At 37.0% G+C, this 20,937-nt stretch overlaps 1 protein-coding gene across 3 annotated transcripts in view; it reads left to right on the forward strand.

Moving 5' to 3' along the window:
* The first annotated feature begins 1,460 nt into the window (after window positions 1-1,460).
* Window positions 1,461-20,937, forward strand: part of usp13 (ubiquitin specific peptidase 13) — a 43,342-nt gene continuing 23,865 nt past the window's right edge. Inside the window, exons 1-11 of one of the 3 annotated variants that reach the window (XM_059340552.1) lie at window positions 1,461-1,846; window positions 4,627-4,752; window positions 7,935-7,995; window positions 11,261-11,382; window positions 12,214-12,356; window positions 12,609-12,793; window positions 12,957-13,054; window positions 13,146-13,336; window positions 15,424-15,495; window positions 16,843-16,936; window positions 18,798-18,923. In XM_059340552.1, the coding sequence (XP_059196535.1) occupies window positions 1,736-1,846; window positions 4,627-4,752; window positions 7,935-7,995; window positions 11,261-11,382; window positions 12,214-12,356; window positions 12,609-12,793; window positions 12,957-13,054; window positions 13,146-13,336; window positions 15,424-15,495; window positions 16,843-16,936; window positions 18,798-18,923 (1,329 nt within the window). In that variant the 5' untranslated portion in view covers window positions 1,461-1,735. Of the gene's footprint in view, window positions 1,847-4,626; window positions 4,753-7,934; window positions 7,996-11,260; window positions 11,383-12,213; window positions 12,357-12,608; window positions 12,794-12,956; window positions 13,055-13,145; window positions 13,337-15,423; window positions 15,496-16,842; window positions 16,949-18,797; window positions 18,924-20,937 lie in introns of all 3 variants that reach the window. The other 2 variants (XM_059340553.1, XM_059340551.1) reach the window with 2 other exon arrangements.

Raw genomic sequence — 20,937 nt, forward strand, 5'->3', positions numbered from 1 at the left:
TTAAATAAAAGTATATAGATCACTGTTATATAACAATTTCCCTTTTCCATTAGAAAAGAGTACAAAACATAGGAGTAAGGAATTAAAAATTATAGAAAAAACAATTTTATTTAAAAAAACAACAGCTTCCATCCATATGTTCCAAACACAAAATGCTAAAAACACAGGAATATTTTTCTCTCTTTTTAAAAATAAAACTTAACTTAAAACAATGATGGAGTCTTTTGTAGGATATTGCAGGCAGCAGCTGTTAAAAATTCATGCTTTTCCTGGATTTAAAAAAAAAATACAAATTTTGTTTCACATTAATTTATAGAACGTATACAGCAGTAGTGCAGTAACAGAAGTAGCAGGGTAAACATTACATTAATAATATTTGAGAAACATCTAAATAATACAAAAAAATACATAAATAGAAAATGAAAATAGCAATAGTAGTAAAATGATTAAATTGAATCAAAAATACTGAAGCGGGAGCATAATCTCACAGTTTTGATAGCTTTCTTGCTTTAAGGATTGGATATTGACTTGAAGTACATCTCCAGTGCTTTCATAAAAACACAAAAGAAAGGTTTCACTTTGGCCAAATTTACATTTTTGGATGTAAAACTTTGCAAGGATTATAATTAGATTAATTAAATAATATCATCACACTGTCAAAATAAGTCATTTTTTGTCAAAGTTTTATTTTTTTTGCCTAAATCATCTCCTCATGCCACCTATGGTAAAATCGCCTACATCCTCAGTTGATCAGATCATGTGATTTTATCCCTTTAAGATAATGGCCTATGTCAAGTGTGTGACTTAAGTGGATTCATTATTCCTAAGTCAAAATAAAATGTGACTTAGGCAATTTTTTTGAACATGGCTTTGTGACAAGATATGGTAACACTTTATTTTGAAGGTGTCTACATAAGAGTGACATGAGCGTGTCATAAACATGACATGGGGTGTGTCATGAACATTAATGACACTTTGAAGTAAAATTAACGCTCATGATACTTGTCATGTCGTGTTTCTGACAGGCTTGTGTGACTCTTATGTAGACACCTTCAAAATAAAGTGTTACCATATCTTGCTTAAGTCACAAAGGCATGTTCAAAAAATTGCCTAAGTCATTTATTTCTCTTAAGTTACATCATTTACACAGTGTTAGTACTATGTCAATAGCCTTCCTTTGTTACATCCTTTTTGAGTGAAATGATCAATAAATATCATGTTACACTTTTGGCGTTTCCTGCAAAACTTGAAAAAATGAGTTAGGCGATTATTTTAACAGGGTGACGATATTCTTTTTCAACTGAAATGTTACTCCTTTTAAACCCCAGAAGTACATCTTGCAAGAGGAGCTTGGAGGGGGAACCGTGCTGTAGTAAGTGTGGGTGGCTTTATGAATCATCCTCGGAGGTGGGAGGGGCCCTTCTCGGCAAAACATCCCCGTGCATAAAGCGTCACCACAGTCAACACAAGCCATGTAATTTCTGCGCAGGTCAAAGCTTTCTGCAAGAAAAAAAACACAGGCAAAAAAAAGCATCATTAGCTTTAGCTTTGCCGCCCCGTGTAGCAGCCAGCCTCCACCCCTCTCTGTGTCATTTTATTTTTATGTTTTTCAGCGTCACATCCCCCTGGCTGGAGGAATGTAGAGACGGAGTGCTTTAAAAATAGCATCCTCTGCTCTGACAGCGCTGCTCCGGAGGCTCCGCAGCACTGTGGTGCGACAAGCAGGAATGCGAAGATGGCTACAGACCTCGGAGAGCTGCTGGTCCCATACATGCCCACCATCAGAGTGCCCCGGACAGGAGACAGGGTTTTCAAGAGCGAGTGCATCTTTTCCTTCGACTCTCCCGTAAGTGTCCAACACACACACACCGAGACATGAGCTGGCTGTGTGGGGAGGAGGGAGGGAGGGTGGAGGCTGGTCGCAGGCGGGCTGACGGTGTGCCTTGGCTCGGCTTAACGACACACGTGAATCTGCCGTAATGTATATGTGTCTCCATGGCCACCTTCCCCATGAACCTGAGGGGGAAATAAATAATTAAATGTTGTTTACATCTCAGGAGAGAGGGTGGAGGGCTTTCCCTTTGTGCAGGGAGAGGTAGACGGTGCAGCTCAGGCCACACTAAAGACACGCTGACACACCTGCCCCCATGTTTGAATTAATTACAGAAAGCCTTAGCAGCCCTGTTTATGGCGTTTCTCTAATCTATAATGCGTCTTAAGATTGATTTGAAGTGTATCAGTGGTGCTCAGCTGCATGTTTCCATCATTATATGATCAAAAAACTGAATGTATTGTGATATTTTTACATTTTTAGTTTTGTTGGTTAGCCTTAGAAAGGGTATAACAATCAATTTATGGTGTTTGTTTTTATTTAAAATCATTCTAAAATGACTTGAAATGTGCAAGTGGGGCTTAGCTGCAAGTTTGTATTTTTTTAAATAATACTTTTTATTATTATATCTAACATTAGTACATTTATTGTGTGTTTTTTTAGCCTTTGATAGCTTATATATTCAATTTATGCTGTCTTTAAATATGTAAAATCAGTCTAAAATTGACTTGAAATGTGCCAGTGAGGCTTAGCAGCAAGCTTGTATTTTTATTATAATTATTTTTATTATGATATGCTAACTGAAGTACATTTATTGTGGTAACTTTCAAAAAAAAAATTGTGTTTTTTAGCCTTTGCAAGCCAATAATATTCAATTTATGGTGTAATGCACAGTTAAGATTCACATCTGTGCTCAATAGTGAGTTCACAACAACTAATAATAAAATGGTGCTATCCTTGTTATTATTGTGATACTCATAAATTGACTTAAAGTAAATTTGTTTAAGTGAGTGTATAGGGGCCTTGAGTCTAGGGGTATAGGACGTGTTACTAGAGAGTTCATAGAAAATCTCATGACCCAGATATGCATGCATGTTTTCATTTCTTTAGTGATTTTCTTTTTCTTCTGTGGTTTTGACATTACTGATAGGGTGTCAAAGTATCAATATTTATTTTTATTTGTATACATTTTTAACATTTTGAAATGTTGTTGAAATTTTACAGTTTTAACAACGAGTTCAGTCCTTCCTGTGCTTGTAAAGACTTGTGACGGATAGAAAAGCTAAAGTTTTGGCTGTTTAAATGTTCTAAATATATTTAAAAAAACCTACTTTCTCGACTGAAACCGTTTTTAAAGGTGACTCAGCTGTCTGGAGTTCATCATGTTGGCCTGAGGACTGGCTTATTTTTATCCTCGCACTGTTGAAGCTCATATGTCACTCTGGGCCACTTAAAGGTTTATCACAGGGGGTTATTAGGCCCACATTGATTGCAGATCTAGGTTAGTTCTGAAGGTGTAATCTTTGTGTATTTTGTGTCTGAAAGTCCAAGCGTGAAAGTGCAGAATTTAAAAACCCCCTAAGAGGTCCTACTGTGTTCACCCTGTATTTTATACAGTTTAAATGTGCAAACATGCAGACAAAATTATCATAAACTTTGTATCCTTTAACATGGTTCAGATACAGTAAGTCAACCAAAGATGTAACATGTGTGGCACTCACCAGCACTTTAATGAGGATTAATTTTATTTTGTTTTTAAACCTGCAAGTTTAAAGCAAAGCAAAAGAGGTGCTACTTTGTCAATGAACTTCATTTTTATGCTGCTGTAAGTAACAGGATGCACATGTTCTTTCGTCGAAACAACAACAGCAGCAGAACTGCTGTATCAAATGACTTGTTGAAAGAAAATATCAAAGACTAATCTCATATTTTTGAGATGTTCTTCGGCTGAAATAACGCCTGTAAGGTGACTGTGAATCTGTGGATTTACAGTAAATAACAGGCTTTTCAGCGGCAGACATTTTCTCGATTAAAGTGAGATTTTTTTTTCTCTGCAAGAGTGTTGGAACAGATTTTTGGCTGTTTGACAAAATGCAAGAGAGGCTTTTTGAAAATGGGCTTGCAGATTCATTGACTCATCGCTCTCACTCGTATTTCCGCTGTGCATATCGAGTTTCTTTATTTAATTTTTCTAACTAGTGCCAGGTAATGTGGTGGTCAGATAACAGTGGATCACAATGAAAATTTAGCTTAAAGATAAGATGAGATGAGATAAGGCTTTGTTGTTACTCAGAGGGGAAATTGAGGTGTTCCACCCAGCACAAAGACAGAAATGAGAATGCTACAGATAGAGAAGTAAAAATAAGATACAAATACTCGTCTGATTAATAGCAGTGCTTGTATATTCATAAACAGTGTAAATAAGGATTAAAATGTATAATTATTATTTGTATTAATAATAAAATATACTGTGATTAAGTGATGATACGTAGTGTTCTTTGTATAAATATAACAGAAAGAAATATAATGTAGTAAATGAGTTGGTAAGACTGCATGAAATATTAACATACTCTGATATGTTGCAGTATAGTATGAGCTAAAAGGTACACTGTAATAGTAGTAATATAGTATAAAAACAGTCTCCCAGCTACTGTGAAATAAGGCAGCATAAAGATATGGGAAACATATTTTAGATCTACAATAGAATATATTTTCTTTTGGTTAAATGTGCTGTTGTGGTGATGTTTTTTCCCCTTGTGCTGCTGTTCATTGTTACTGTTTGTTTTGGTCTGCAGGAGTCGGAGGGCGGCCTGTACGTGTGTATGAACACATTCCTCGGCTTTGGACGGGAACATGTGGAGAGACATTATCGCAAAACAGGACAGAGCGTTTACATGCACCTCAAACGGCATGTCAAAGAGGTACGTTTACACCTGCCCTGCATTTTTACTGCATACTGAGTTTTAATAGCAGCAGTAGTATAAAGGAGAAGTATTGTATTTATTAACATAGTGCTTTCATATATTAAAAGACTTCTCATAATACAACAATCATACACAATAGGCACTGAGAGAGACTTTAACATGATAGATATTAATCAAGAACAGAACAGAAAAGTCAAATAAATGGACCCACACTTATATAGCGCTTTTCTAATCGCTTTGCAACCACTCAGCGCTTTACACTACAGACTGCGCTCATTCACCCATTCACACACATTCATACTGGTGGCAGAGACTATCCTCAATGGTGCCACTCGCCACCATTGGGAATTCATTCACACACCAATAAACACAGCATCAGGAGCCATTTGGGGTTCAGCATCTTGCCCAAGGATACTTTGACATGTCAGGGATCAAACCACCAACCGTTCAATCAGTGGGCGACCACTCTACCAACTGAGCCACAGCCAGACAAACTGAAATGTAAAACTTTGTTTCAGGGATGATGCAGGTTTTTGCCAGCTTCAGGTGGATCTTAAATTATGTGTTTAAGTCGCTTAATTTTTGTATATGAGTAGTGATTTTGATATGAACGTACCATAGATTTAAATGTAATTTAAAACATTTAGAGGGTAGATAAAAACTTGCTTGATTTAAAATAGATCATTTTTATATAATGCGTATGCAACACATTCTATAAAAAATGATCTATTTTATTATGTAAAAACTGATTTTATTTAAGATGCGCCTTTATTAATCACAGAGGGGATATTCAGTTGTTGCAACAGTACACAAGAAACAACAGAAATAAATAATAAGAGTTACATAAACTAAAATAAGAAGAGAATAAAACTAGAAACTATACAATAGTATATGGAGAAAGAATGACATGGTAAAGTGACAGTGTTGTGATTAATAGCAGCAGTAAAAAGGTTTATGTAAAGCAGGTTAATTTGTGACTTGATTCAATTCATGTGTTTTAATAAAATAGAATATAGTCCAAGAGTCAATATAACATTAACATAATGTGGTATAATATGATACATTTTGATATAATGAAAGATAAACACTTAAATTCTCCTTATAGCTGCCTGTTTGCAGCACTGACAGGTGCTTCAGATAAAAAGGTACACTGAGTGACCTGGATAGCTCATATTATGATGCCGTTATTTTAAACACTGGTGATTAAATTACATTATCTGCCCTGCATATAGTTTGAGCTGGAAGGCTTAGTCATCGACATTTAATTAAAGAAAGATGAAAATATGAACCTTTTCGTTGGAACTCACCGACCTTCAGACTTGAGTCCGAGTGTTCGAGTGTTTGTGACCAACACCTGATATGTTTTCAGCTCTGTGTATCTGTCTGTGCTCCTCACATCATCTGTAACCTTTCACACTGTTCTGTTTGTAGCTTCACTGGGAACACTTTTATTTATGTTTCCTTACAATATCCTGTGATGTTTCCCATAAATAGCCTGCTAATTTGGGACTAATTATGACAGTTTTCATTTGGTACTTTTCCAATTAATGAATAAATTAAAAATCAATGTCAAGGGAAAACCTAGAGAGTCAGGGCACAGCAGGTCAGAGCTTTGAAATGTGTTTAAAGGAGAGCATGCATGCATGTGTATAGAATACAGTTTCAATAATGATAAAAAAGAATAATTATTGAGCTTTTTTGTTAAGCTATTTCTTATTTTCCCTACAATTGGTATCAATTAACATATTGCTTTCCAAGAAACCTCCATAGAAAGAAATTAATATTTTGAAATTAATCAACCATGAAATAAAGTGTCACTGCTATATAGATTTTTCTTGTATTTTTTTCTAAATCATGCAAGCTTAGTTTTCTTTTTTATTTCCTTTTCTTTTATGTTATTGTTTGTTTTTCTCTTTAAGTTGAGTGGAGCTCCGTTGTAAAGCCTTATCTGGATGTTATGTAGTCTGTATGCAAATAAAATAAGCATTAAACTGAATACACATCAAAACATTTAAAAGAGCAGAATCTGTTTGTATTTGTACATGGGGCAAACAGGAACATCTTGCAATATAATGCAATCCAAACCCAAAACCCTGCAACTAATATTTTCAAAAATGGTTACATGTTTTTTAAGACTGAGCCAAGTTTTTGGTAACTTTGAAGTTTGTGGTTCTGTTGCATTGGATTCATTATATTGTAAGACTTTTCTGTTATTTTGTCCATCCCCGTGTGTATAAAAGATCACTCAAAAAGCACTTTTTCTGTTTCTTTGTGGATATAAAGTCACACGTAAAACCCAAACTACTCTCTCCTTTAAAAGTTGATGGTGAACAACAAAGGCCTTAGCTGCTGCTGTGTTTTCTCTCTGGCTCTAATTGCCCTCAGATAAGCTCTGCTTTGTAAAGAGCTGCTATTTCCATGCCTGGATCTGGCCTCAAACAGCTGCTCACATTCTGCAGGCTCCTGTGTCTGCTGTTTTTTTCCCATGAGCCCACTTGGTCTCCAGTGTGTCAGCATTCTCTGTCTTTCTGTCTGTCTGCCGCCGTGTCCTCCTCCACCCTGCAGAGTGAACAGGAAGCAGTCACCAGAATCTGATGGGATTAATAGGAAACCAGTCGGTGGCACTGGGTTTGTTTTTGCTGCCAGCCAGTCATTTGGCAGATTCACTGATTCACAAAGTGTTTTCTGTTGATTCATCCATGTACCAGGGCTCAAAATGTTGTTGGCAGACTGAAAATGTTAATCAGTCTGTTGAAGATTGATTGTTTTCTATTAATTTTTTACCTCTCAGGACCGTATGTAGAGGAGAAAATAGAGAAAGGCGGCATGTTGTACAGGCAGAGACGGGTCCAAACACATGACTCTGGGTGTAATGTAAATGGTATCCGTCCAAGCCTACAAATCAAACTCTGCAACTGAAGCAGTTTCATTTATCATTCTTCAATTTTGACGATGCCATGGAGGGGGTTTTCCCCTTGCTCTGTAACCCGACCTGGCAACTAGAACATCCAGCATCTATTTCTAACAAAATGACAACCATCTGGGCTTTCTGTCACAGCAGAGCATAACAGCTTTTCCAGCATTTTACAAAAGAGAATCATCAAAGGTGTTGAAACATGCTTTTATTGTGACGATGGCTCTTTGATCCGACTCAATCTCTTCCTTCCTGTTTCCCACAGAAAGCCACAGGAGCGGCAGGAGGCGCCATCCCCAGACGAAGAAATGGAAAAGTGTTTCTAGGTAAGTTAAAGTCATAGAGCCTCTCAAAGTATCAGGTTTATCAGTTAAAGTATAGTCATGCAGAAAAATGCCCCCTGTGACTTATATATTATTGTATATGACATTATTAGATTATTAACATGGATGCATCAATTATTATGAACACATTATTATGTTGAACTTGTTTCTAATACTTTTTATAGTTTTAGTCCAAATTTGAATGGTCCAAAAGTAGAAAAAAAGAATCTCTGCTACACAAATTATAAATAAAGAAACCTTATCTGTGCATAATTACAAATATCTAGTATTATAATAATATATGAATAAATATAGTAATATAAAAACATATATATAGATACATAGATATAAATGAACAAATATCAGACTCATCGCATAAATGGTGACCAATAACTATTTAAAATTATTTTAATGTACATTACAATAGATGCATTTACACTACCTAAATATATACTGTTTGAATGCTCAATTACTGACGCTATGATTGTCCTTCCCTGGACTAGTCCATCATATGAGGTAAAATCCTTTTCCTGAAGATGATTTATAAACTTTGAAACCATTTTTGTTCGTCTTTAACTGTGACATTGCTGTACTTATTCTTTAAACTTTAATCTAATCGTTGCTTTCTGAAATATTGTGTAGTTTTAACTCTCAAGGCCTCTTTAAAAGTTATTGAAATTAAACCAAAGTGGGCACAAGCCAAAAAAAATCGAGAATCCATTGTTTTCTTTATTACCCATAGCTGATTGATTTTCAAATTTTCAACAACGCAAAACCGCATCATAAAAAACCAACAACACACAATGGAGAAAAAAAAATCAAATTATAAAATAGGTGAGGATTGACTAATACTTAAAGATATAAGCAATTACACAGTAAAAAAAAACCCCAAAAAATACAAAAAAAAGTAATAAAACAATAATTAAGAATAGGCTGAGGTAAAATCAAACTAACAAAATTAACCAGACCGTACCACTATTAGAATCCCACTCTTAATTCTTGAAAGATGAGTTTATAAATAATGCTAAACCTGCTGTTTGATATTAAAGTAACTGTGAGTTGTATTATGTGAAAGGCCTCTCTCCGCTCAGAGGACTCCCTCTATTACAAGCTGCTGTTATTGTTTGTTACACTGTGGTGACCCTGCAGCTGCCCCTGCAGCCGGCCTTTACCCGAAGCGTCAGATATTTCCCATGATGAGACCTCTCCTCCTCCTCCTCCTCCTCCCCCTGTTCTCCAAATATAGCCCATTTATTTGTATATGTGGTTGGTAACTGTTCTAAATCAAAGCCTGGTCTACTCCTCCTCCTGGGTGTCGGGTGGGGGTGGTCGGTCGTCGCGGCCTCTCAGCTGCCACCACCTGTCAACCTCCCTGACACACTTCCACTGCAGCTATGACGCTGCTCGGAGAGGACCAGGTGTCTCTAACCCCCCTCCCTCCCTCACTGCTGGCATGGCGGGGGTGGAATTCCTTCCACTCACCCTCAATGTAATTGACGTTTCTGATTTATCATCCTCCAGAGATTAATGGACTTTACTACCCAGTAGGGTTGTCACAATACTCAAATTTTCATCTCGATACCGATACTCAGGAAAATATTCGATACTCGATACCATTTTCGATACTACAAGGATAAAAACAAAGACCCCAAAATTTAACAGAAATATTGGTAACGCTATATGATAAGGTCCTTAATAACCATTAATTAACAAGTAATAAGGCATTGTTCTCACTTTAGATCCGGTAGTTGCAAAAAGCATAGATAACTTATAGTTAACTTATAATAGATGAGCAATAAAGTATATTTTAATATCAATAAGCAAACAAAATAAGATTAATAAAGGCATGGCAAAGACATAATGGGTGGGATATGGGTGTTTGTAATGCCATTATTAACACTTATGTAAGCTTATAAACACACAATAATGTTAATAAGCATCTTGTAAGGACTTACAAGGGCCTTATTACTTGTTAATTAATGGTTATTACAAGGACCTTAATATAAAGCGTTACCGAAATATTTTTATTAACAAGAAAAATGCGACATGTAAAAATTAACAGCACCACAGGTTAAATATGTATAATAAAAAACAGTTGTGCAAAAAGAAACTGCAACTATGATAACAAGCTTCAGATACTCGATACTTTTGAAAATGAGTATTGTATCCGGATACAACGTTTTAGTATCGATACTTTTTTGAGTATCGATACTTTTGACAACCCTACTACCCAGTGCCTTTCGATGTAGATTAGGTCAACCCTCCAGCCAGCATCTGACTCTCTCTGATAGAAACTTGTCAGACTCTCTTTAAAGGGATGACTCTCTCTCTTCTCCATTTTGGATCTTTGATGTGACAGCGGACATGTATGTAGCCGACATCATCTCCATACCAGTGCAGTGATCTAATCTAGCTGCTGACGTCAGACATATAAATTATCCCTGACAATATTAATGTCGGGGAGAACTTACGATCCTGTTCCTCGTGAGTCATTACACGACTTTAGGCTGGAGAACAGACAACTCTGTTTGGAGTGTGATTTAAGAGAAAAGAAGTCCCTTCACAAAGTTTTATATTATTCATCATGAATAGCTGATTAATCAATTACCTGTTTTTATGAAATGCAGTTTCTTATCAACATGGAAGCTGAGAAATATCTATTTTTGAGCTGGAATGAAAATAGACCTTTTTATGTGGATTTTGCACTAATTAGTTACTTTCTGAAACATCAAACTTTTTTCAGTAGTATTTAACATTGTTATGCATTACTATACATTATGCAAACAATATGTTACATTGCCAGCCAAACTGAATGTTTTTATGCTTTGTCATAGACATTTTCATTGGACGTATGATTAGTCAAGAAAATACCAAGCAGAATACAGTCAAAAATCATTAGTTGCGGCCCTAATTTTAACTATTTAGTCTCATTATATAATCAATATGGCACAATGAGGCTGTCATAGCTGCAGACAAATGTCAGAGACAGTTTTCCTCAGTAACTCTATATATCGCTGGTAATAAGAGTGTGTGATAAATGGCTAAATATAGCTGAGCATGAATTGTGTCTGAGCAACAGAGTCACCAGCGTCGTATGAAGTCATCCTGTCACTGCTGTAATATAAAGAAAAAGAGATGCTGTCGTTCGTTCACTGCATCCTGAGACTTATATGGTATTAACTAAAGGAGCAAACAAGATCATAAAGAACACACGTTAAAAGATAAAAAACAATAAAGTAATGTCATTGTTTTACTTCCTCCCCTGTAGATTTAGAGCTAAACCGTGATTTTAACGGAGAGGACTATGAATATGAAGACGAGGCCAAGCTCGTCATTTTTCCAGACCACTTCGAGATCCCCTTACCAAATATTGAGGAGTTGCCCGCACTGGTCAGTGAGTCTGTGCAGCACGGCCTCGTGTGTGTTTCCATGCATGTGGACGGGGAGGGTGCTCTCAGTGGTTCCCCTGTCTCTGAACAGACACTAGTTCTCTTGAGGAGCAAAGCCTGAATCCATGGACCTGTTTAAGTGAGAGTTTCATGGTCACACATTTTTGACTCTGCACTCTAGAGTATAATATATTCTGTGGCTCACGTTATTTCTAATAACTGTAAGCTAACCCAAAAGCTGTCATTTGGACAGGTTTTGGTGGAAGATTCTAGGCTACAGGCTGTTTCACAGGCTGCTCTTTGCCACAAACATATTCTGGGGAACCACTGGAGGCTCATTCTGTGTATTTACTTTGGCTTTGTGTTTCATTGCTTGCATGGAGTTCAGAGGAAACGTTTTACTTCTGTTTCCGTTTTGTTTTTAGAGCAGAATTGAGCACATGAGGCCTGGTGTTGGATTTGAAGTTGTTTTTTTTATGCACGTTTTATTTATTGTGACAAATGCACAAATACCCTGTTGAGTTTAGTTTTTTGTTGTTTTGCAGTCTTTTGCTTCTGCACTTCACCTTTCTCCCTGTGCTGGATCAATCGCTTGATGTGGCAAAGCGCCACAATATCTTGCATAGATCTCACATGTCACTATTGTTCTCTTTATTTACTGTTACTGATGCCTTGAGTCATATAGAAGTGAAATGTTTCTGCAGTCATAAAAATAAAAGTTTATATCTCACAAATGCATAAAAAAATAAAATAAGGATGATATATTTGACCTGAATCTCACTCCCCAGTGCCAGAAGTTCACTGTGTCTGTGCTGTTTCCTGTGACGTTCAGGTCACCATCGCCTGTGACGCAGTACTCAACGCACCATCAGCTTACAAGAAACAGGAGCCTGAATCCTGGGAGGAGGAGATCCAGGTCTCCAGACATGCCAGGAGCCTCAGACAGCTGGATAATGGGGTCAGGATCCCGCCTAGGTAGGAAAGGAACCAGGACACATGGAGATGTATCTTTTTAACCGCAGACCTTTCATTTCTGGGTAGACTGCGATGGATTTATTTGTCGAGACATTCACATGAGTGAATTACTTTGTTTATCTGGTCCGCTAAAAGTCAAAATGTATATCAGGTCAGCTGCTTAGGAACAAAACCTAGTCATCCAGTGAGTCTTTGTTTTACTGCAGGATTGAAACAAACTAGTAATAAGTGTTTGTGTTTCTTTGCTCTCAGTGGCTGGAAGTGTCAGAAGTGCGAGATGAGAGAAAACCTGTGGCTGAACCTGACAGATGGAGCTGTGTTCTGTGGAAAGTGGTTCTTTGATGGGAGTGGAGGCAACGGTCACGCTCTGGACCACTACAAAGAGACCAAATACCCCCTGGCTGTCAAACTGGACACCATCACCCCCGACGGAGCAGGTCTGAGACACGTGACGTGATCATCTAAACTGTTGCATGAATCCAGATCAGAGTTTTTACACCAAGAATGGCATTTACTGACCAGAAATTTGTAATTCCAAAACTAACATGTGAAGCTTTTCCTAAAAAGTGAGATATAAATCAAGTGTTCCTTTGGTTTAAGATGTCTACTCGTTTGAGGAGGAGGAAGCTGTGTTGGACCCCCACATGTCAGATCACCTGTCACACTTTGGAATAGACATGCTACAGATGCAGAAAAGAGTAAGCTGTCGTTGCTGTGAACAATTAAAAGCAAACAGAACACACAATAAAGTGCCTCCACAGTGAAGGTTTCCCCTCTCTCTCCCCACAGACAGAAAATGGCCACAACACAGACAATAACGCCCGGCCGCGGGTCAGCGAATGGGAGGTGATCCAGGAGTCGGGCATGAAGCTGAAAGCCGTGTTCGGTTCTGGTTACACAGGCATCAAAAACCTGGGCAACAGCTGCTACCTCAGCACAGTGATGCAGGTGCTCTTCAGCATCCCAGACTTCCAGAGGATGTGAGTACGCTTAAAGGAAACCACAATAGAATATGTTATCATCTATATTATTCTGGGTGTAAGCTTTTATTTATTTATTTTTCACATAACACTTATATCAAAGTATGAAAAGACCATGTTCAGTGAGTCTTACTCACTTTGGGTGTCGACAGAATCTCATTATGAAAGGCGAACAGAACTTCATTTTTCTGATTGATTTTCACTTCTCGATCGTACACTACTGCATACTGGGTCTTTGTAACAGTAGGAGGTAGACAAAATATACTTTAAATAGAGGAGACAATTACTTAGAGCAGGCGATCTGCAGCTCTGGAGCCACACGAGGCTCTTCAGGCCATCTGCAGTGGCTCCCTGTGGCTGCGACAAAAAGAATTTACCAAATGAAATTTCTTTTCCATTTCTTTACATTTTAATTTTAATTGATTGTTGGTGTAGGCCCAACACCTTGTTTTCTTAATTATAAAAATGTGTTGCTTATGTACGGCATTACATTTTTGTTATTTTTAGTCAACTAAAATGTGCACCATGGATTAAGAAAGTCTACGGCTCGGCATCATAACCTCTACATTTTGCCAACATCAACTCTAGTTTTGAGTTTCCCTTTGATTCAAAATCTCCTGAGAGATAAGATAAGGTTCGCGGCTCCATTACTTATATTTTATATACTTGTATTTTTCTCTTTTTTTGGCCAACAATCGCTCTTCAGTTAATAAAGGTTACCGACCCCTGACTGAGCAACTAGAAGGAGCTTAAATTCATTTATGTATTATATTAAAAGTAAACCAAAGTAAACTTTGTTTCTGCTGCCACCATAAATTCATATATTGATGTAAAACCATATCTTGCGATGCAATAACATAAACATATTACATGCGTGTTCAGGAGGAAAAGGGGCCAATTCAAGACCGGTTCTTTCACATCTAAAGCAATTAACCACCAAAGAAAATGGAAAATGTAAGCATGTAAGCTCTTCAAGCCTGCATTAAACCAGTTAAAACTCCTTGAAGTTGCGTTAATAACAGTTACCAAAGCTGCTAAAATAAAATATTGCTGCATATATTAGGTTGTTTGTCAGGTGTAACAACATTTGTCAGTAGCTGACGAGATCTTGCAACCAACAGTTTAATAAGCAACATGACGCCTAATTAGAGGTTCAATTGGCCAAATGGCCGATACACTGACACATTATACACACTAGGGATGGGAATCCCTCGATTCATCGATTAATGGACGTTAAGAATTTGGTTGATCACGTTGATTTTTAATTGATCTGTGTATTTTTTTATTATATCTATGACTGTGCATCAGTATCACTGAACTGAAACGGACGAGCGTTCAGTTCTGCGGCCGTACGTCAATAAACCGATGAGCTGAGAATTAAGTGGGATATAGCTACAGTTGCAATAACAATTATAAAACACACAGAAATACAAGAGTATTAATTTGAGAGAAACTAGCTTACTGTATCAAACCTTGCTAGCATGAATTACTGAGTTTAATTTTATCCAAAACTTATTTTTAAACACAAAACACATTTAAATATGCAAGATTACTGTAAAAACTAACCTTATACCTCTTCAGGGACTAAAACATAAAACACTGAACTCCTTCACGTTATCTTTACAGTTTAATCTCAGTTGAGTTAGTTTTACTGGCTGTTATCAAAACAGGCTTTTGCATAGTACTGTATGAATATCTTTAATTTTGGGCATGTATGCATGCAGCGATTAAACAATTAATTGATCATTAACGTTATAGATAATCGAGTTGGCAGGTTTCTTCCAAACGCCCCTCCCTAATACGCACTAAAGGTGCTACTTTTTACTTATTCTGTCAACTCCTTCCCTTGATGGTAATGTATCTTTTTGTTTGTTGATTGTATAGCTCTGGTTATAGCGGTAAATGCAGAATAATACTTATTTTAGGGTATTAAAACAATTTCTGTGGCACCAGCAGAAGGTGTTAGTGTCTTCTCAGCACTTTGTATATTTTCTACTGGTCTTGTGTCTTGTGTGTCTTGTGTGTCTCTTGTGTCGTCCTATGTGCTCCATCTGAGGTGAGCGTGTGACATGTATTTTGATCTTTAGGTATGTGGGTAATCTTCAGAGGATATTTGACTATTCACCCCTTGACCCTAGCCAGGACTTCGCCACACAAATGTAAGTGACTCCAGTGTTACATAATGCAGTTCACAGAACAAGTGAAGATGTTTTCCTGCTGCTGCTCTCTGTGGTTGAAAAAAAGGATGCGGTTTTGTTGTCATTAACTTATTATCAAATTATTAAATGCTATGCTAAAAATAACTGCATAATGACTCAGCAGTTTCACAAGGCGGCCATGTCTCCTCTGTGAATCTTCATTAAGCGATAAAATAATACATATATTGTCCTGTTTATTCTTCTACATGTTCTGGTAAATATTTGTCGTGTAAACCAGTGTGTTGCAACATTTCAGTCAGGTGCTGTGTTCATGATGAAAGGTAAGCAGAGTCTTAGCCAGGCAGGCGATATAGATGTCAGATCTGTGAAGCAACAAACGTTTCATGTTCAGAGGCATTTTGCCAGATAAACATGTTTATACCCCTCACTGTTCATCCCGTCAGCACAAATCAGAATTCAGAAAGGAAATCTGTGTCTCCTTATGTGTTAGATTAAATATGACTCCTCTCCTAAAAGCACCGAAGGCAGAGCTTTAAATAAATCTTCATGGACAGGTAGGATTATTCTAATTAAATTATTATATTACCCCGCCGCCCTTCACTTAATACAGATTACGCAACTGTGCATAAACAAGAAAGTACAGAAAGACAGTCATAATATTATTTCCAGATACATTTGAAAGGGAGAAAAGCCAGAATTATGCAATACTGCTCTGATGTAAAAATGTATTATTTGTATTTTTTGTTATAATTGTGAAAATAATCCCACAATGTTCTAATGAATATTTGGAAACAATAATTGTTTTATTGCACCTGATTTACTCTTAGATAAGTCTGAAATAGTTTGTTTTTTTTAGATATATTTTTAATGCTAAGTTTGGCCAGGAAACTCTTTAAAAGGCGGATAAAAATAAATCTCAGTGGGGCTTTTCTGGTTAGATAAAGTTTAAAGAAAATTGCAAAAGAAACGTTCAGTACTATATGTAGAAATCAGTCCACTGGCTGTTATAGGCAACCAGGAAAGGTGAAGGTCTCAGTTTTTCATTTATGTTACAATCTGTTCACACTTTGGCAACAGAAAGCCATTAACACATGTAAAGTGCATCACTTAGCACCTTTCAAATATCATCTTTTGAAGAGTGATAAAACTGAAATGGATTAGGCCATGACTGCCCTCCACAGTTAACGTGTGGTATGATGAATTATAATTAGATCGATTTAGGAAAAGACACAGAATATAAAAGGAATATATTCCTAAAAGAGCTGAGTTTGTACTGAAGATAGTTTTGACTAAACTAAAAGACTCACTATATGTTGCAATTTTGACACCTTTTGTTTTTGTCCACAGGGCTAAACTGGGACATGGACTGCTCTCAGGCCAGTACTCCAAACCACCCATGAAATCTGAGCTCATTGAACAGGTGATGAAAGAAGAATACAAGGTATTAAACTGGGTATGTCCAGCTCCCAAAGTGGCTCCATAATAACCGACAGAAGCATGTTAATACTGAGTGGTAGCAAAGTGAGTCGTTTTCATTTAATGTCCCGACTGTGAGGGTTGTCTTGACAACGCTTCAGCTTGTCAGTTTGATGTTTTTCTCCATTTAAACATGAAACAACTTTCCATAATTCAGTGTGTTATTAATACACCTGAGTTTGTTTTGTTCTAATTGTGGCAGCTGATCAACGCAAAAGAAAGAAGTTTTAGTTACATTGTCAAATTTTCTTACGTTCTGACCTTTTTGCTGTAGTCTGTAAATAGCTGCTGGCTGTGGTCCCAAATGTGCAACTCAAATTGTTTATGAACGCAGCTCTAATTATTTGCTTTTAATTTCCCGCATAGCTAATATTTGTGACTAAATAAGCAGTTCTGTTTTTCTCGTGCTTCCTGCTGTCTCTCAAGCCCAGTTTATTTATTTTGATATTTCTTTGTTTGTTTTGCTTTTACTAATTTAAATCAACCACACAGTACACAGCTGCCTGAGAGGAAGGAGAGGAAAGCCATTAAAGGATAATGAGGCCGAGTACTTGGTCTGTAAGCCCCGGGCTTCTTTAAAGCCTTCCTGGCCACAGTAATTGATAGGGCAGAGCTGGGAGCCTGCACTTCCTACACATGTGGTGGCAGGGTCAGGTTGGGATGCATATTGACAGCTGGGAACGGGCATGAGTTGACATGTTATGGTCTCTTCTCAGGAAATATTACTTATTGCACATTCTCATCAAATTGGCTTTTACTCTCTTGTTAAAGTTTATATGGGATAGCTTTTGTTTGGCTACATAATGCAGCAGGGTGACGTAGGGATGTGTCCACGTTAGATATATTTTTCATTAATCGACTATGAACACTATGACGTGTGTTTATGCAAGAGGTGTTTAGTTGGCGTATAGTATACAGTCATGGGGGAAAAAATTATTAGACCACTTTTTTTTATTTCACTTTTTTCATATTTTAATGCCTGGTACAACACAAGGTGCATTTGTTTAGATAAATATAATGTAAAAGCTGATATCTAGCCATTTTTCATGGTTTTCTTGATAATAACCAAAATAATTAGCAAGAAAACCATGGAAAATGGCTATGTATCAGCTCTTAAATTAAACTATTTTGAGGTATTTCTGTTATTATTGTATTTGTCCAAACATATGTACCTTTAATTTTTACAATGCATTAAAATGAACAATAAATTGAAGAAAACAAGGGTGGTCTAATAATGTTTTCTATGACTGTGTGTATATACAGTATGATTAAAGTAGCATAAATAAAAAATAGTAGTTATAGAGTAGTTTGGGACTTTGGGATGTTAATACATTTTCTTTCTGGTCAAGAGTGGATGAGAAGGTTGATTCCACTTGTTTGATTGATAGTAAGCCTTACAAGTCTCCTCTGGTGGCTTGAGTTGGCCTATTTCCATCATATGCTTCTATGCTGCGCTACATTTTGGAGGCAAATCTTGTGCTTTTTACTCCATTACATTAACTTGATAACCTTAGTTACTATGCAGATTTACAACCTTGACTCCAAAAAAAGTTTGCATGTAACGTAAAATGTAATTGAAACAGAATGAGATAACTTGCGAATCCTTTGTGAAATTTTAACCCTTAACGCCACTCTAGCGTCACACCGGATCACACACGTACGTTTGTTGCAGAAGGAATCAGATACACGAGAGAACTTTAATCACAGGAAGAGCTGTAATCTGTGCATCTGTCATTTTCACTGCTGGTCTGCTGTCTGGTCTCTGAGACAGGTGAGTGCTCATGCACAGTCAGTGTGTGTGTGACGCCCGAATGTTGTCGTTCCAGCACCAGCAGAAGGGCGTTTCTCCCCGGATGTTGAAGGCCCTGGTCAGCAGGGGACACCCAGAGTTTTCCTCCAACAGACAACAAGATGCCCACGAGTTCCTCCTACACATGGTCAACCAAGTGGAGGTTAGTGCAATTAAATCTATGTGCTCGTCATAAATATTCAGAATGAGTCAAAGAGCTGAAACTACAGCCACTGAGCTGTGTTTACATGGAGAAAAAACAATCCATGACCCATCCTCGACACACAATTTTGACGATGAAAAAGTATTTTAACAAATCGTAGTTTGTATTGTTGACGTCTTTTGACTTGGGGGAAAAAAGTATTCAGATCCCTTACTTAAGTAAAAGTATACCACATTGAAATTAGAAATTACTCCGCTACAAGTAAAAGTCCTGCATTCAAAACTTACTTAATTAAAAGTACAGAAGTATCAGCATCAAAATGTACTTAAAGTGCCAAAAGTAAAAATACTCGTTATGCAGAATGAACCCACTTAGATTGTTTGATATATACCAAATATATTATTGGATTATTATTACTGATGCATATATGTAAGCAGCATTTTAATTTTTTCTCATTTTAACAACTTAATATACTGTTATGAGGTTCGATAAAAAAATAAATAAAAAAAAAGTCGAATTACTTTACATTTACATTTATCACATTTTCTATGTTAAATCTTGACCTGAAAAGTTGCTAAAGCTGTCGGCTAAATGTAGTGGAGTAAAAAGTACATTACTTGCCTCTAAATGTAGTGGAGTAGAAGTATAAAGTTACATTAAATGGAAATACTAAAGTCAAGACTTACTATGCCTCATGTTATACTATCAACATCATTGTAATTGGATTTACATGTCAAACGTTGTAGTAAAATATATATAAATGTGTATATGAGCATCTGGTTACATGTGAATCCTTTTAGTAGATAATTCCTGTAAAGGATGCTGCCACTCACAAAACTGCATGCCCTATTTATTTTCTCCTCTGTGAAATCACAACATCTTTACAAAATGGCTGTGGTACATCTGACCCCTGACACACATGAACAGGCAGTTGGTTGGCAGGGGAGGGTCTGTTTTCCACTAAACACAGCACACTGTCTCTTTGGTTGGTACGTACACATGGGGGGCTCTGACGTGTCTTTTCTCGACCTGGATATATATAGCTCAGTGCTATCTGTTACACAGGGAGGCCAGATAATGCTTCCTATTCTGCCTCAGCCATGATGCAGGCCCTGACTCGGACCCCGGCACTTCCTCCACCCCATGTTGTGAAAATCAGCAACATACCAGCCAGAAAGGGGTAGAAGTACATTTACTCAACTACTGTACTTTAGTACAAATTAAAGGTACTTGTACTTTACATGAGTATTTCCATTTTAAGTTACTTCATACTTCTACTCCACTATATTTTGAGTCAAATATTGTACTTTTTACTCCACTACATTTAGCCGACTTTTCAGGTCAAGATTTAATATAAAAAAACATGATAGATTTAAAGTGATAAGGTGTTGTTGTTGTTTTTTGTTAAACCTTAGTATAGTTAAAATGAGCCCTACCTTAAGAAAATGAAAATGCTGCTTACATAAATGCCTCAACAATAATAATCCAATAATATATTTGTATAATATGTAATATATAAAACAGTCTGAGTGGGACCATTCTGCATAATGAGTACTTTTTCTTTTGAGATTTCAAGTACATTTTGATGCTGATACTTTTGTATTTTATACTAAGTAAGTTTGAAAGCAGGACTTTTACTCATAGTGGAGTAATTTCACTGTGTGGTATTAGTACTTTTACTTACGTAAGGGATCTGAATATGTCTCAGTTTCTCCATATTTGCCCCATTATGTGTTGAAAGCTCACAGCTCTTGTGCTGCTGCTGTCCTCTCCTCCTTAAGTCCACTCGATCGCCTCTACAGCTGTCTGCAAACTAGACACAGATTTAGTTATCCAGACATAGATAACGTGACTAAAGCCACCACCATCAGCAACATTTTCCTCTGTCTATGTCAGCCGGCATACTTGACCCAAGTAAAATTATAACTTGTGTATTTCTGTAGCCTCTTAGAATAGGAGGGCTTGGCTGCGAAAAGGCTGCAGTGCAAACCGGTGTGTTAAGTCGCGATGCCAT

The sequence above is a fragment of the Centropristis striata genome, chromosome 9 (genome assembly GCF_030273125.1).
Source record: "Centropristis striata isolate RG_2023a ecotype Rhode Island chromosome 9, C.striata_1.0, whole genome shotgun sequence".
Taxonomy (NCBI): Eukaryota; Metazoa; Chordata; class Actinopteri; order Perciformes; family Serranidae; genus Centropristis; species Centropristis striata.